This window comes from Pomacea canaliculata, linkage group LG1 (genome assembly GCF_003073045.1).
Source record: "Pomacea canaliculata isolate SZHN2017 linkage group LG1, ASM307304v1, whole genome shotgun sequence".
NCBI lineage: Eukaryota > Metazoa > Mollusca > Gastropoda > Architaenioglossa > Ampullariidae > Pomacea > Pomacea canaliculata.
Genome location: NC_037590.1, coordinates 40,025,275 through 40,040,672, shown reverse-complemented (window position 1 = coordinate 40,040,672; position 15,398 = coordinate 40,025,275). Strand labels below are relative to the sequence as shown.

The following is a 15,398-nucleotide window of genomic DNA, read 5'->3' as shown; positions in this document are numbered from 1 at the left end:
TCACAATGATTCTGCATTTTATTTGTTTCATCATTACAGTCATCATTAGGGAAACATTTAAAATATTTATCATAAATGAGCAGTGTTGCTTTATCTTTATTAAATATTAGGAATAATCAAAGCAGAACATTAATAGTAAAATTTATGAAGATTAAAAACACACCATGAAATTAGAGAAGAGATATCCATAAACACAGTTCTTTCTCCTTTCTCAATATCAGCTTCAAACCCAAAAAGCAATCTAACACAAAAACCCTTAATTCAATGCAGCTCTACAAAGACCTGAGATGATAAGAATTGTTGAAGTATTCTGGTAAAGAAAAATCACAGCTAAGTCTTGGATGTCCTGAACACAAAATCTACACTGAGGTGTGGCATCTAGCCTCGGTCGCAAAAAAAAAAAAAAAGAAAACAAAAAAAAAACATCAGCAATCACAATATAGTAAAACATTGGAAGTTCAATTGTGAAGTTACCTCCTTTATGACAGATAAAGTATAATCTATATAATATGCCTATTAATATATGTTTATACATTTAAGCATTGCAGTGCATCATGGAATTAAAAGGTTACCGGTAGAGCAATCAAGGCAAGAAAATGACCATCATTATAGCTACTGACACCATCTCCTATGTGCCATCAGATGTATCTTGAAAACCAACAAGTCTTCCTTTGCTGAAGATTGCTTATTTATCCGCAGTTGCCAGTGAAGCATAAACTGGTAAAGTCTATTTAAAGAAAAATTATGAAAACTAATATATGTCTGCTTATTTTCCAACACAACAGTATCAGCTCACTATTTAGCAAATATCAAAGTATTCTATTTTCTTCTTCTCTCCCAGGCTCTTTGCCTCTGCATAAAAACTACCTCATGAAAATTGTTGTCTGTTGGTTGCACAGAGTTTTTCAGAAAACACACAAAACTGAAATAAAAGACTAAAGGCCAATCGTCTCTTCTCATACATATACATCAGGAGTAGGCACCCCTGTCACATCACACATGTTGATGTAAATGAATACTGTCCCCAAATACAGTGGTATTCTATTGTCCTTGACAGCTGGCATCAATGCATCAATGCAGTCTTCATTTTTTGTGAAACCTTTGAGTTCTTTACAAAACAGACCAGCTGTTGAAAGAAAATAAACACACATACATATAAAAAAATTTAAATTAAGGAGTTACTCAGAAAGTCATATTCTTCTCAAATAAATTTATAACATAAAAAATATATATATAAGTAGCATCTATCTCAAAAACATTCATACACAAACAAGCATGCACACATTTGTATTTGAATTCATTCAATCATGCCTTACACATGTATTGATGCACAATTTCAAGATACCTTTCTCACAGTATGAAGGCATTTCTGTCACTGGGTTGTGCATCAAATGAGACAGGTGCCTCAGCCATGGAAAGTCAGTAGTTAAGTGCCACACACTGTCATTGCAGTTCAGACCTGTTAAATACATGCTTTCTTAAAACAGCTGCATCTGTCACACCCAATTATTGAGTTAAAACTTATTCGTCCAGGCATATCATTTTAAGTCTGCACTTAATCACTCTTTCCCCACCCCACCCTCCTTTGTCCTCTTTATCCAGTGTCAAGCTTATTCTCAACATTAGCACTTTTATACCCTTAGTATTCTACTCCTACCACAAACTTCATTGTGAGATCAGATTTTTACATTATGGACAAATGGAAAATGATTTTTCATTAGATTGGCCCACACTTGACAATGCTTTCATTTCTTTCCCAGGCACAAAAAGAATGTCCACATTATGAATGGCCGGTCCTAAACTGTAAAAAATACATACATTCTCACCTTTCAAAGAGTAACAGTTTACTCTAGAGATGGAAGAACTCTTTGAAAGTGACAAATTCCCACTGGGAAAATGAAGATCATCCAGACAAAATCTGCATGGTAACAAAATAAAGGATTTTATATTTGCTTGTTCTGTCACACTTTCTACGATCTGCTATAATACAAACTTGAGCACTTGTGCTTTTAAGTTCTTGTTTTTAAATTCTAACCTAAGCTGCTAAATTTGTACATACTAAATAAATCATACCTGTTAATTGCATGAAATAGTTCTGCCCAGTTTGCCATTCGGTGCTGATTGTACAGAGTAGCAGCTGGATTAGGGCTGTAGTCAAACACCACGCATACATGCTTCTTTATGTCTGGCAGTGTCAACAGTTCCTGCGTCAGCTCTTCCTCGTTAATCTGATAATAAATGTTACATTCGTACAGCTTGGCAGCCAAGAAAGATGGCTTACAAGAAACTGCATATAAGGAATAAGCAAAAAAAAGAAAAAATAACTATCATTTACTCTGCTTTTCTCTCAGTGATGTGACTGACATTCATTTGATGATTTTCCTCTGCACATGTTGCAGCTATCATAGAAGTTATAATAGTTCCAGACACTGACATCTCAGAGAATACTTTAAAAAAAATCTTCAAATCATAGGCAGTTTTCTCTCACAAATGGCATGTGTGTGTGAGAGAGAGAGAAGGAAAACAAAAGGGAAAGCATGCATATATAAACATATTAAAGGGGGAAAAAAAACAGCCTTAAATGCGGAACTTCTTGTGGGCAGTTTTGCCCCAATGAGGGATGGTAGGAGTAGCGACAGGGTAGTAAATGGAGACAAATGACTGCTAGTTGTCAGAACAGTGTGCACTCGTACCTCCCCTCGCAGGGGCGAAACCATTCTCTTCCTATGCTCCAAATAGTTGTTCCGCCTTTAATGGTCATGACTCCAACACAAAGCATCTCTACAATACCAATAAAGACTTTATCTCCAAGAATCATGAACTCGAAAAACAAAATTATAAACAGAAATAAAATAAAGGAAAAAAAAAAGACGTCTTACCTCCATCATTGGCCTCAGGATGATAACACAAGAACCAGAGTCATGCAAGCCTTGACAGACAGATTCTAACACCGACCTGGTCTCCAGTTTGGTACACTGTGCCCACTGCACTCGTCCTAACAGTGGACTATGCTCGACTTTCACATTCCGCAGAACTCGACAAGCACTTCCTGTTAGGATTCACATCATGTGTTTAATAAGACCTTGTAAGATTTTTCCCAACATTAAGTTGCTGCAGAACTTTTCCAAGTTAAAACTATTTACTTTTACCTTCTTGTTGTACACATATTACATCCAAATACTTGAATACTTTTAAGCCTAACCCATAAAAATAAAATACTTCTACATAAACATGTAATGTATGATAGTCTCTTGATTAACATCTTCAGTTATCAGCTTTGTCAGTTCATGTAATTATTAGATATGTTAATTATTTTCAACTAAAGCTGTTTACGTGTAGTTTTTTAATTAAAAAAAAATAACTCTTCATATTTGTATTCCTCTTTTTCTGCTTTATTTTTATCATAATTTATTTTATTTTTTGTGCATGTGATTCATGACCATTTCATTATGTGTTACTTTAATAATTTTATATCTACAACCAATATAATTACTGTACCGCCATTACCTCGTACACTCTTCAGCCTTGGGCAGTCCATCAGCCTCAATTCTGTTATCCCAACCATACGTAGTGTGATATGGGCAAGAGAGTCAGAATGGAGTTTCAGTACCTGCAGGCATAATTGCAATAAGGTATTCACAGTGTAGATAACCATGTTCTGCACTTCACTGCATAAGAATGGCATTTTCAAGAATCCATGACAAAGATTTTCCTCTCTCCCATCATATACAACATACACATTTAAAGATCAAACTTCCACCATCCAGCAGAAAAGAATGGTTTTACCCAGGGGAATGGAAATAAGGATTTTTGTTAGGTCAGATGAATACAATTTGTGAAGCATGACCATGAAGATAGCAGACACCTCTTCTTACCTCCCTCCATGGTTGAACCATTCTTTCCTGCCCTAAGGTAAAAGGTAAGCCTTTAATTTTTACATCAAGTTATAAGACAGAAGGGCTGATTATTAGAAATCCACTCAACTGCTATATATATAGAAACAATGTTTAGTGACCAAACTGAACAAGACCAAACTTTTGTCAGTATATTTATTTCATTCAAATTTCACTCCAGTGTATTCTTTTGACATAGCCAAGCCAACCAGCAAACAAAAAAAGTTTAATTATTAGCCTTGGCCATCATCAAACGAGAAATTTGTTATGCATATCAAATCAAACCAACCACTCCCTTCACCCTTCAAGGCTGTGACTGGATAAAAAAGCTGGGTTATTGGCCTTGACCATCATCAAACCAGAACTTTGCTATGCATACCAAATCAAACCAATTGCTTTTACCCTTCAATGCTATGACTGGATAAAAAAAAATGATAAGAAACCTTTCTAGTTGATGATAGACGAAAGTACTTTGGCAAACATTAATTTATTTTTTTAGCAGTGACACATTTTGATAGAATGTCTGATCTTGAACACATAAACTATATAAACCAAATATAAAAAGGTATTCAGAAAAACCAGTTGCCTTAGGACTAGGTAGTGTTACTGAGTATAAAATCACTGTTTTAATCTCCTTTAGACTTAAACAAAAATTGGAGGTGGATGAGGTTGAAAAGTTTAACTGTAACTAAGAAATATTACAGGACAACTGGGTTGCACCTTTACCCTAAGCCTAGCAAAGGAGGCTGGATATACAGGTTAGTACAAATCAGCTTTCTGAATCATGCAATGCTTATCACTGATGTGCAATGAAGATATGTTAAAAAAAACAACCCTACACTCTGATGCTAGAACTTAAATTCTTGTTGGAAAAAAAAAGGTAATTTCGATTAAGGTAATTTCGAGATTACATCTATAGCATTTGATAAAAAGCCTCTTACTGCTCTCTTCCCCTGAGCATTCAAACCAAATATTATTAAGCATCTGTATGGTTCTCACAACAAACACTAAATGTCAAGGGATTGAACTGATCGGCTGAAATCATTTGTACAATAAAACCACTGACCTGCACATGATCCTCCTCATATACGGGATCACTTGTGCTGGTGGCTTTGCTAACCATAATGGGAGGGCTCTTCCCTGCCCTGGACAAGCATGTGCATCGCTTTGCTCCTGCATGTGGCATGTCTCCCTCCCCACTCACTTGTGTAAGTGTGCTATCAACTTCCTCCAGTGACTTTTTGTTCGATGATCCACTACCTGAGTTGGAAGCTCTTGATTTCTTCCCTTGGTTGCCTGCAATGTCTTCCTGCTCTCGCACTCGTCTTATGGAGTCTCTTATTTCATCATTGTTGGCTTGGCACCACTTGTCTTTCTTATAAGGGCACACAGGACAGGACAGCTCTGCAAATCCACCATCATCACTTAGACCACGACTTCTTTTTGCAACACTCTTCTTTTTTCCCAGCAGACCTTTTCCCTTGAAAGGTCGGGGCAAAGGGTGTACGGGACCTTCAACGGGGAAGGAAAGTCGTTCATCTGCCCCATGAGTGGCCAGCTCTTGCTCGCATGAACTCTCATTGATCTTGGTGTTTGAAGGTTTGGCCTGTGCAAAGTTCTGACCATGGTAGTTTTTGTCATTAGTCTGCTTGTTGACAACACTTTTTTTGTCTGAGCCCTGTTTAAGGCTCTGTTCTGCCCAGTTCCTTGGTCTCAGTGTGCGAGTATCATTGTCAAAAGATTTGCTGCTTACATATTGCTGATCACAACTACTTGGCTTCAATCCAATATGGTTAACTCCTGAACCACATTCCAGAAAGTCTGAAGAATTTACGCTGTCAAGTTCATCAATGTCACTTAGTCGGTGATCAAAATTACCCGAAGAACTAATAGAAGGTGGTGTACACAATGGGACGACTGTCTGCCCTGAGGTATGCCCAGGGACAGCAAATTCTTTTTCACCTATGCCACATGAGGGTAGAGGTGACATACCTGAAGGGCCTGGCACAGAAACTGAATCTAAGGAAGACACGCGAGGATCAGAACTAGGGAAACACAAGGCTTCACCAACTGTGGATGTGGTCAGGTTGTGAGGACAGTCTCTGTCAGCAGAAGACTGATACCATGAGTGGTGCAACTCATCAAGTTCACTGGAACTATCCCACTGCAGCCATGCTGAGGTTTCCTCTGCTAGTTGTCGACTTCTAGTCAAGGCCTCAGAGTCAGATGTAAGCTCTCCTGAAACCTGGCTACCTGGCTCCTGGGACAAGCATCTGCTGTTTTCAATATGCTGTGAGTTGCCAGTCATGTGGTTTTTATCATCCGCATCAACATCTGAACCATTTTCATGATCGTGATCTTTAGAGGGATTCTGTAAGGAGCTAAAAGACTCCTCAGTCTCTTCAACTGAAAACATTCCTGTGGTGACTTTATGTTGCCTTTTAGCTTCTGAATGCAACAAAGAATGTGACCTTAGTTGCCACGGACATCTGGCAGATGAGGTACTGGCTGCTGTTTTCTTGCTGCCTGTAGAAGAACTCTTGCTTGCACCATCTTCTTCGTGTTGATGTCCTATTAATTCTTGAGAAAGCATACTACTACAGCAAGGAACAGGGCTCTCATCCCCTCTGCTCTGAAAATCAATTTTTACTGAAGCTGAAACTGATGGTTCATGTTGTAGACTCTCACTGCTGTTCCCTGGTAAGCTAGACATATGGGACTGAAGGGGTCCCATGTCTGTCACAAGACCAGAAGCACTAAGCAACTCTTCCTCGTAATGATCGTCATCCCTATCACCAACATCATTTGTATTGCCAGCAACGGCAAAAGCTAAACCACAACAGTTTTCCTGCATATTGTCAGCAATGTTGTGCTCTTTGTAAATGGGTAGATTCACTGCATGTCTGTTGCCCTCAGTGTTGTTTTCTTCTATGTTTTCCATGACAGGGTCATTGTTGTTGATCTCCATCATCTCTGCTTCACCAGCATTCTCCTCCTCCTCCCTAAATTGGGGAATAGCTTCGTTGCCCTCACCATCACCACCAAGCCTTTCCTCATCATCACTATCCTCACTGTCATTTTCCTCACCAGCATATGCATCAACAACAGGTGCACCATTGGCATGGTTTGTCAGAGAGTTGTGGTTCTGAACCAAGGCTGCTGACACACCCAGGCCTGTACCAGCACTAAGTCCAACCCTGCAGCAGACATGAGAGCTCTTGTTAAACCATCTACTGAAAAAATGTAAAGCTAGTATCTGAACCTGGTGTCTTGTCCCTCAAATTTTAGTTTTAGAAACAGATACTAATAAAAACATGCATGTAATAGGCAACAGATCATTTCATACTTATTTTACACATATGGACTTGGTAATTCCCTCACTTAACCTGGTCTTCATTTCATTCATCTGAACATAGTCCTTTATCTACCTTCATAGATGGGAGATGAAGAAACTGACCTCTTACAGTTTTTTGCATCTCACACACATGCACATTTTCAAATCTTTAATCTCTTTTCTTCCTTTTCAAATTAAGCAATTGTTCTATTTATTGTGCAAATGGGAAGTGACTATAGTACACATTAATACAATAACCAAAGCGAGCAAAGCCTGTAAGCTAAAAGTATTAACACTTTAGGGCACAACAGACACATGGCACTTCAAGTCTTAACAGATTTTGAACTTGTTATTGCCATCTAACGTCACAGATAATAAGAAGACTTACCGTGAACAGCCTTTGGGTGGTTCCCTAAACATTGACTCAAGGAACAACGTAGTCAGGGAGTGCAACTGAGCCACAAGAGACTCTAAGCTCTCTAGAGTCATCGCATGACAACTGCACAAACTTAAGTGCTGTAGATTGGTCCATGTGTTCATTCCTGAAATATTAGTAGAAGATAGGTGAAGAACTGTTATAAAGGAAAGCTAATGAACATAATGTTTTCGGTTTTCATTATTTTACATGCAGATAATTAAGCTCTATTTAACTTATATCACAAACCAACAGTACGCGCACACACACACACACCATGTGCAGACACACCCATGCGTGTGCATGCACACTTATTCAAAACACAGCTTGTGCAACTACTTGTATAGTTGATACTTTTACTCTAATTGCCTTACAACTGATTATCATGAGTTACTAAAGCTTGTGTAGATACATCTATAAATCATTTAACATACACAATTTTCAACAGGCAGTGCTACTGAAACTAACATTTCAGAACATCTACCATGTGTTATTGCTTTTTATCATTCTAAACGCATGTACTATGTAGGGCTAGAATGCTGAATAAAGGAGAAAACACCAAAAATGCAAACCCTATTTCACCTTTACAAAGAGCAGACAATTCTCACCTGAGATTAGCCAAGTGTGTGGCAGATGAAGATGTGGGCAGTTGTTGATGGTTAAGGAGGTAAGTGCTGGAAAACAATGTGCTGCAGCTGCCATCCCCATGTCTGTGACAAGTGCAGGATTCTCTTTTACCTCTGAGACACCAAACAGCTCTCCAGTGTCTGCAAGGATCAGCCTGTCAGCTTCTACAGAAACAGGAGAAAATAGGCAGTTTGGGCCAGTTGCAAATATGACTAGTTACTTGTATATGAAGGTAAGAGATATAAATAAAAATTTTTAATCACAATACTAACAAATTACTGACAGTTTATTGAAGGCACTTAAGACAATACTTTCAGAAATATCTCTCTCTGCAAATAGTTCACTCACTGGACTGCCCAAAAGCATCAACATGCCCCAGACTAAGTCTTTTAAAGTTAGGAAAGGTGGCTTCTGACACCTTCAGAGCAGAGAAAAAGCTGTCTCTAGCAAGGGATGGTTGTATCAGCATTTCTTCCAGCCTTCAGAATATAAGCAAAGCAATGGTAAGTGTTAAACAAATTAATGTCAAAATGTTCCAAGAGTTTTCATTTTTGAAATATATGATCAGATTTGCAGGGCTATTGTACTGATTCCATCAAAAAACATCTCCCTCATCACCCTGCCCCAGAAAAGGGAAAAAAATATATGACTGCACATCTTTATATTTACTTGTAGCAATCAGGTAGTTAAGGCAAGACAGGGCCCTGGAATTCAACATAAATATTAATTTGTAGCCATTTAGCGATTAAGGTATATTATAAATGTTCAACATGTCCCCTATCCACTCTCCAAGTGATTTTTTTATAAAACAATGTAAAAATTTATTGCTAAAGATAGTGACTGATTTATATTTGTTGTGAACAAAATTAACAAAAATAGAACATGTTCTAAAGTCTTGCCTTAAGTCCGACACCAATTGATAGAAGTGAATGCCAGTTTAGACCAAAGACAAAACGATTCAATTAACGCTAACAAATTGTGCAGTTTCCCAGCAACTCCTAGGCAATAAAATTAACAGATATCTACTATTACACAAATGCAGAACAATAGAAATTGTCTAAGAAAGATATGAAATCTGACCCCAGATTGCCCCTTCTCACTCTGTACTATGTACCCTGTCTCTCCACCTAAAGAAAATCACAAGAATTTACTAAATACTAAGCTAATCAAATGAACTATTGCAAACTTAAATTTTAAACAAAATTTTTCGGATGTGCACTAGTGGGAGGAGGACAGAAAAATTGGGTGGAAATAAATGAAGCAAACCTTTGTGCAGAAGTAATTGCAAGGAATCCAAGGTCAAGTTCAAGGGCAAATTTGCATGCTGCCATAGTTATCTTTCTCAGATTCTGAAAACCTTGAACTCGCCAGCTATCTTCAACAATGTGCTGGAAGATACCACCTTGTATAGAGGGGAAAAAACAAACAGGATACTTTGTCACATTGTACCACTTATAAATAATCCATGAAGATGCACAACCATACAAGGTCTGTTCTTAATTCTAGCTAACTCATTTGTAAAATTTGCAAAAAAAAAGTCTAACATGACAGATCTGTACATGTTTCTTGTGTATTCGTGGACATTTATAGACATTTTTTTGACTGCTCTTCTCATCATTAACCCCTGTAGTCTCACAAATAAAGTACAAATGATAAAAAAAATAATGTGTAATTCTATCGCTCAGCATCATGACCAAGACAGGTCACACTCTGCGCTGGCCACTAATGATAAACATTAGATGACAGATATATATATATAGGCACATTGAACAACATAAAGATAAAATACAAAAGTAGAACGTAATGCAATGGATAAAGGTTTGAAGGGATATATGGACTATGCACAGTGTACAGATGAAGTAGTTACACAATGGTTAACATGACAGACAACAAAGCAAAAAAGAATTCAAGATAGTAATTCTGGGATAATATTTAGTGAACAAACATATTTTCAGAAAATGTTTGATATATAAACGCTCATGATGGTGCTTACCCAAGAAAGGCACTCTGATTAATTCTAGACGTGAAAGGTTGCGCCCTGCTGCAAGGCCAGTGAAGAGAGATACATATTTCAGAGAGTGGGATGGGCCTACACAGTTTGCCATGACAAATGTTTCCAGCATGGGGGCCAGGAAGTCTCTGAAAGGCAGTGGGTGGGTCAGGTGAACACAGTGAAGAAAGAGATGTCGTACTGTTGTTAATCGTGATATTTCAGGCACTGTAACGCCAGTCAAGTTCAAAGTGGTAACATTTGGAGAAGCTGGAAGCGTGAGTCTGTAAAAGGGCTCTTTGGACAAGAAACAAGCACGGTTCTTGAAGGCGCCAATTATGTGCAAATGGGGAAGATACGTAAGTATGGCCTCAAAAAGAGCCGGATCTGAAATTTCTACCCCTTTCAAACATGGAAGGACCAAAAAGGCATCAATACACCCTGGCACACTAAGGCTAGGACAGTTGCGGAATCGACGTGGTGTCAGTTCTTGAGGGTGGAAGCTGTAGATATTCTCAAGATGGGGACACTTTTCCATTAATCGCATCAGCACAGAATCTGTCAGTTTTGATGGAAAATTTGACAAAATCTGCAACAAAATGGAAACCAAAATACCACTGACTTACTGGCTGCACAAATATACATAATTTTTATATAATCATCTTAAGCTCACTTTGAATAAAATTAATCATAGCTAATTGTGCAACCTCTCATAACACAATACTGGGCTTAATATTTTAAAATATCTTCCCAAAGTTATCTTACAAACCTCTCCATAACCAAAGTCGATGGAACGAAGTAGTTTCAGATAAAGCATCACAGCATGTTGCATCTTCTTATTCTGATACTGCATTTTGAGGACGTCTTGGACAGGAAGAAAGCTAAAGATGTGGCACAGCACCTCTGCTGACTGTGCGCTTATGAAGTCAGTATTTTCTGGATATCGTTTGGCCTGGTCCCGCATTCCCCTACTGTCTACCTCTACAGCTGTCCTTGTAAGTTTGAGCCAAGGCATGTCTTCAAAAAAATCATGGATATTTCTCCCTACATATGTCATCATGCCGCTCTTTTCTTCAGCAGTAGCTGGTGCTGATTTGGTTCCTGATTGAAGTCTGGAGTTGAGATGTGAAGAGGTGGTCATTTGGATTGTTTATGGTAGCAATTTAATATCCACTTAAGTTAATGTTGATTTTTGCTGTTATCGCCAGTCCCTGAAGAACAAATGTTAGAGCAAAATTTACTAAGGTTATCGATCATATGTTATTTCTACTTGTTTAATTAACAGAACGGAACTACCAAGATCAAGAAATAAACAATTATAAACATCATGGTTTCACTCTTATGAATAAGTTATCCTACAGTACTGATCTGAAAGAAATTGCAAGTTGGGCTAAAGAGAAAATAGTAAAGATAATGAAGGCAATGTGTTGTCTCAGGGAGGGGAAGGAAGAGGGGGAATATCACTTTTTTCTTTAAACTTTTTGATGCACAGATTAAAACAATGCTGTTATAGGCATCTGAGACCTCATGTTCAGTCTGCACCTCTGCCTGTAAATGTTTGTTATCATCTGACCAACACTATGTTATGCAGGGAATTTGGTTGTTACCCAATGTACATTGTGTATTTCATACTGATTTAACCACCAACACTTACATCTCTGGTTTACAAAATATAAAAAATACAGTATATACAAAAAAGCATGTTTAAGCTCATAAACATTATTCAGGGGTTGTACGAAGACTCGTCCTGCCAAGTGTTATTCACAACGGCAAGCTCATTAAACCTTTTGTAATGAAGACCAGCATAAGACAGGGTTGCATATTATCACCAACAATCTTCCTAATGGTCAGACTGAATTATGCGCAAGACAACCCAAGACAACACCACCAGTATCCAGTGAACCTTAACAAAACACCTACACGACCTGGACTTTGCAGATGACATTAGTCTCCTATCTCATTGGCAACAGCATGCGCAAACCAAACTGAGTAAGCTAGCAGAGGAAGCAGAGAAGACTGGCATAAAGGACAACAGAAAGAAGACAGAAATGATGAGAATCAATAAACAACTTCAAGGAGAGAACATCCTGGAAACAGACCACTTCACATATCTGGGGAGCATTGTCAACAAGGATGGTGGAGTGGACAATGACATCAAAAGCTGCATCAACAAGGCCAGGCATGTTTTCAACAGCCTACACCCCATCTGGAACTCCCAAGCATTATCCTTCAGCAGCAAGATCTGCATCTCCAACGCCAATGTGAAGCCAGTCCTACTAAATGGTTCTGAAACCTGGAGAGTGACAAACACCATCAACAAGCCCCAGACATTTACCAACCGATGCCTATGCCATATTTTGGGAGTAAGATGGCCTGTAAAGATCTCCAACAGCAGACTGTGGAAAAGAACCAACCAGAATGCCACTAGCCAAGACATCAAAAAGCAAAAATGGGGCTGGATAGGACACACCCTGTGCAAACCAGCTAACACAATTGCTAAGCAGGCACTCGACTGGAATCCTCAGGGAAGAGGGGAGCTGGGAGACCAAAGCAGACTTGGAAAAGAACAGCAGAAAGCGAGGTAAAGACGTTGAAACCACATGGGCCCAACTGAACGGGGCTGCCCAAAACCGGGTCCTTTGGTGAGGTGCTGTTGCGGCCCTATGTTCCTCCAGGAGTAGCAAGGACTAAACAAACTAAGCAACAAAACATGTTGAGCCACAATCTTATACAAGAAACTGGCTGTATAATATCAAATAATTTTAAGATCATGCGATCTTTGGTTAAATAAAAAGATGTTTGTTTATATTTTTAAACAAGGTATGATTGACTGTTTTAGACAGGACTAGGCAAGTAAGTTAGCAGACAATGATAGATTTAAAGTGTATCGTTCTAATAAAATGACACTCCATGTGGAAAACTGTTTTATCAGTTACAACAGTAATAAAGTTTAGAGATGCTTTCATACATTTTATATGGAAGACTAATGTTTATCAGTCATGATGGTAATCAAGTTTAGAGATACTTTCATACATTCTATTCACCAGTTAATTGCCAATAAGAGCTACAACTCTGTATTCAGACCTTGGTCATTTTGTCCAGGCACAGGAGGCAAATTATATTTCTTATTTTACAGCCAGGTATATCATGACTTACAAGAAAAATATATGCTGAAATTTGTTAACAGTTCTTTTGCACCACCATAAAGTTCACTCCTGCAAAATTAGGACATTGTTATTAAACAATTTGTAGCAATGTTTATTTATTATGCTATGTTATGATGAGAAAAGTTAAGTATGTGTGGTGGAAGGACTCTATACATAGTGTTGAATATATTTACTACAGCTGACTTTTGTTCTGTTTTGATTATACCATGTACTGGTTGACTTTTAATATAATTTAGGGCTAGCTGGTAGGAAAGTCTGTTTCCTAATGATTGGGTGCAAATTACTATTTTAAATTGATTACCCCTCTTCTCTTCTCAAAATATACACTTACAGGCAATACCATACACAGAAAGAGGCCAAAATTGTGATGTCATGATATGCTTTATTAACCTATGTTCCCAGGCAACTAATCATTTTGCCCCAGAGCCTGAGTCAAATCCTCCAGCTAAGTCCAATTCATCCCAGGTAAGACCATTTTGTCCCAGTACTGAAAAGTCAAATCATCCCAGGCTCAAAAGACAAGCCTGTCATCGATGAAGCAAGTAGCTATTATATACTAACAAGAGAGCCATAAGTTGTTCAAACAATCTAGATATGGAAGCTCCAGCTGCTTCTTTTTAAACAAACCCATGCGAATAAATTTATCCACCATTTTACTAAACAAAAATGGCTGCATGCAGAGATTGTATCTTACAATGGCAAATAAACATAATTTTTCACGTTAAACAATATTTAAATAAAAGATTTCTTCATGTTTTTCTTCTGAATTTGCATTTTGACTGTTCGGCTACTCATCAATGATTGATTCATTTTTTAAGCCTCAGACAATTCGACTTTTGGGTGTTGAGATAAAATGGTCTTACCTGGGACATAGCTGTGGGACAACATGATTGGGGTGATAGTATGGTCTTGGGGCAAAGTGATCACCCCACCGTTCCCAACTCATCCACTGGCTGAGGCCTTCCTTCCATAAATGCATCCTTTCACTCCTAACAATAGTGCTGCTGACCTCTTTTTGCATTCAGTGGTGTTTGTAGGTGTGTATGTTAAGAATGAAAGATGTATTTTCCTAATTGAAAAAAGTATCTTGCACTGAGCTTTACCCAATCATTAGAAAACAAAATATGCAGCTCACCAGTCCTTTAAGAATCAGTCGTATCTCAGAACACAATAGGATGATAGAGAGAAATATTTACTAATGTTCAGCAAATCCTAAAGCTGCTAAAAAGATTTACAACACAGCCAGCAGAACGAAGACTCAAGATTATGTATATGTAGATCATTTATTCATTTAGCCAAAAATCAGCAGTTATTAATTCGTCATACTACAAGTACAAGGAGAACTGAATTTTCCACAAATAATAATAAAGTTGATTTATATAGCACTTTACACTATCTCACATATTTACATAAATTTTCTAATGATGTTCTATTTTGTTCACCATCAACGATATTAATAAGGTTTCTAAACATATGGAATAAATTTTTTAATATATGTCTACACAAATAATTTTGTCAGGGCTTCATAGGTAATCAGAAATTATAGTAAATATAAGCAAAACATGTCCCTAAACGGCACCGAATATTGTTTTTTTTTTTAATTGATATTGAAGCTGTTACCCTCACAGATGAAGACGTACCTGAATCGAGTTCCTTTTGCCTTTGTTCTAGTTTCCTTGGCAATATGAATGCACGGTACAGAGTCGGGGAAAAGTAAATTCCTACACCCAGAGTCGACATGACAATCACAAATATCCTTGCGTGTGTGATCGATTTAAAACGTAACTGACCCATTGTGACTCACAATCACCTTTGCTTTGGACTAAAAACCATATACTTTATCAAGTTTACAGTTCTTCGTCCAAGAAATAATGTGAAAAGAAGTCGAAGTAGCTCAAAAATATTGTTAGACTACCTCACTACGTCAAGGGCGACCTTGCTATCAAGGGTGATAAATCAACTGGTATGTTAG

General features: G+C 37.9%; 1 protein-coding gene across 2 annotated transcripts; it reads right to left on the bottom strand.

Moving 5' to 3' along the window:
* On the bottom strand, positions 1–15,359 carry LOC112556345 (F-box only protein 38-like). Of its 2 annotated transcripts, XM_025225259.1 has the most exons (15): positions 15,067–15,359; positions 13,416–13,474; positions 11,029–11,470; positions 10,263–10,848; positions 9,536–9,671; positions 8,618–8,748; positions 8,251–8,433; positions 7,616–7,769; positions 4,960–7,090; positions 3,508–3,610; positions 2,880–3,049; positions 2,074–2,228; positions 1,827–1,918; positions 1,346–1,459; positions 1–1,126 (listed from the first exon to the last, which is right to left on the bottom strand). In XM_025225259.1, the coding sequence occupies exons 3-15, from the start codon at positions 11,398–11,400 to the stop codon at positions 957–959; spliced, it is 4,497 nt and encodes a 1,498-aa protein (XP_025081044.1). In that variant the 5' UTR covers positions 11,401–11,470; positions 13,416–13,474; positions 15,067–15,359; the 3' UTR covers positions 1–956. The 2 variants fall into 2 exon arrangements, with proteins under 2 accessions (XP_025081044.1, XP_025081033.1); XM_025225248.1 differs by lacking the exon at positions 13,416–13,474.
* Between the last annotated feature and the right edge of the window lie 39 nt (positions 15,360–15,398).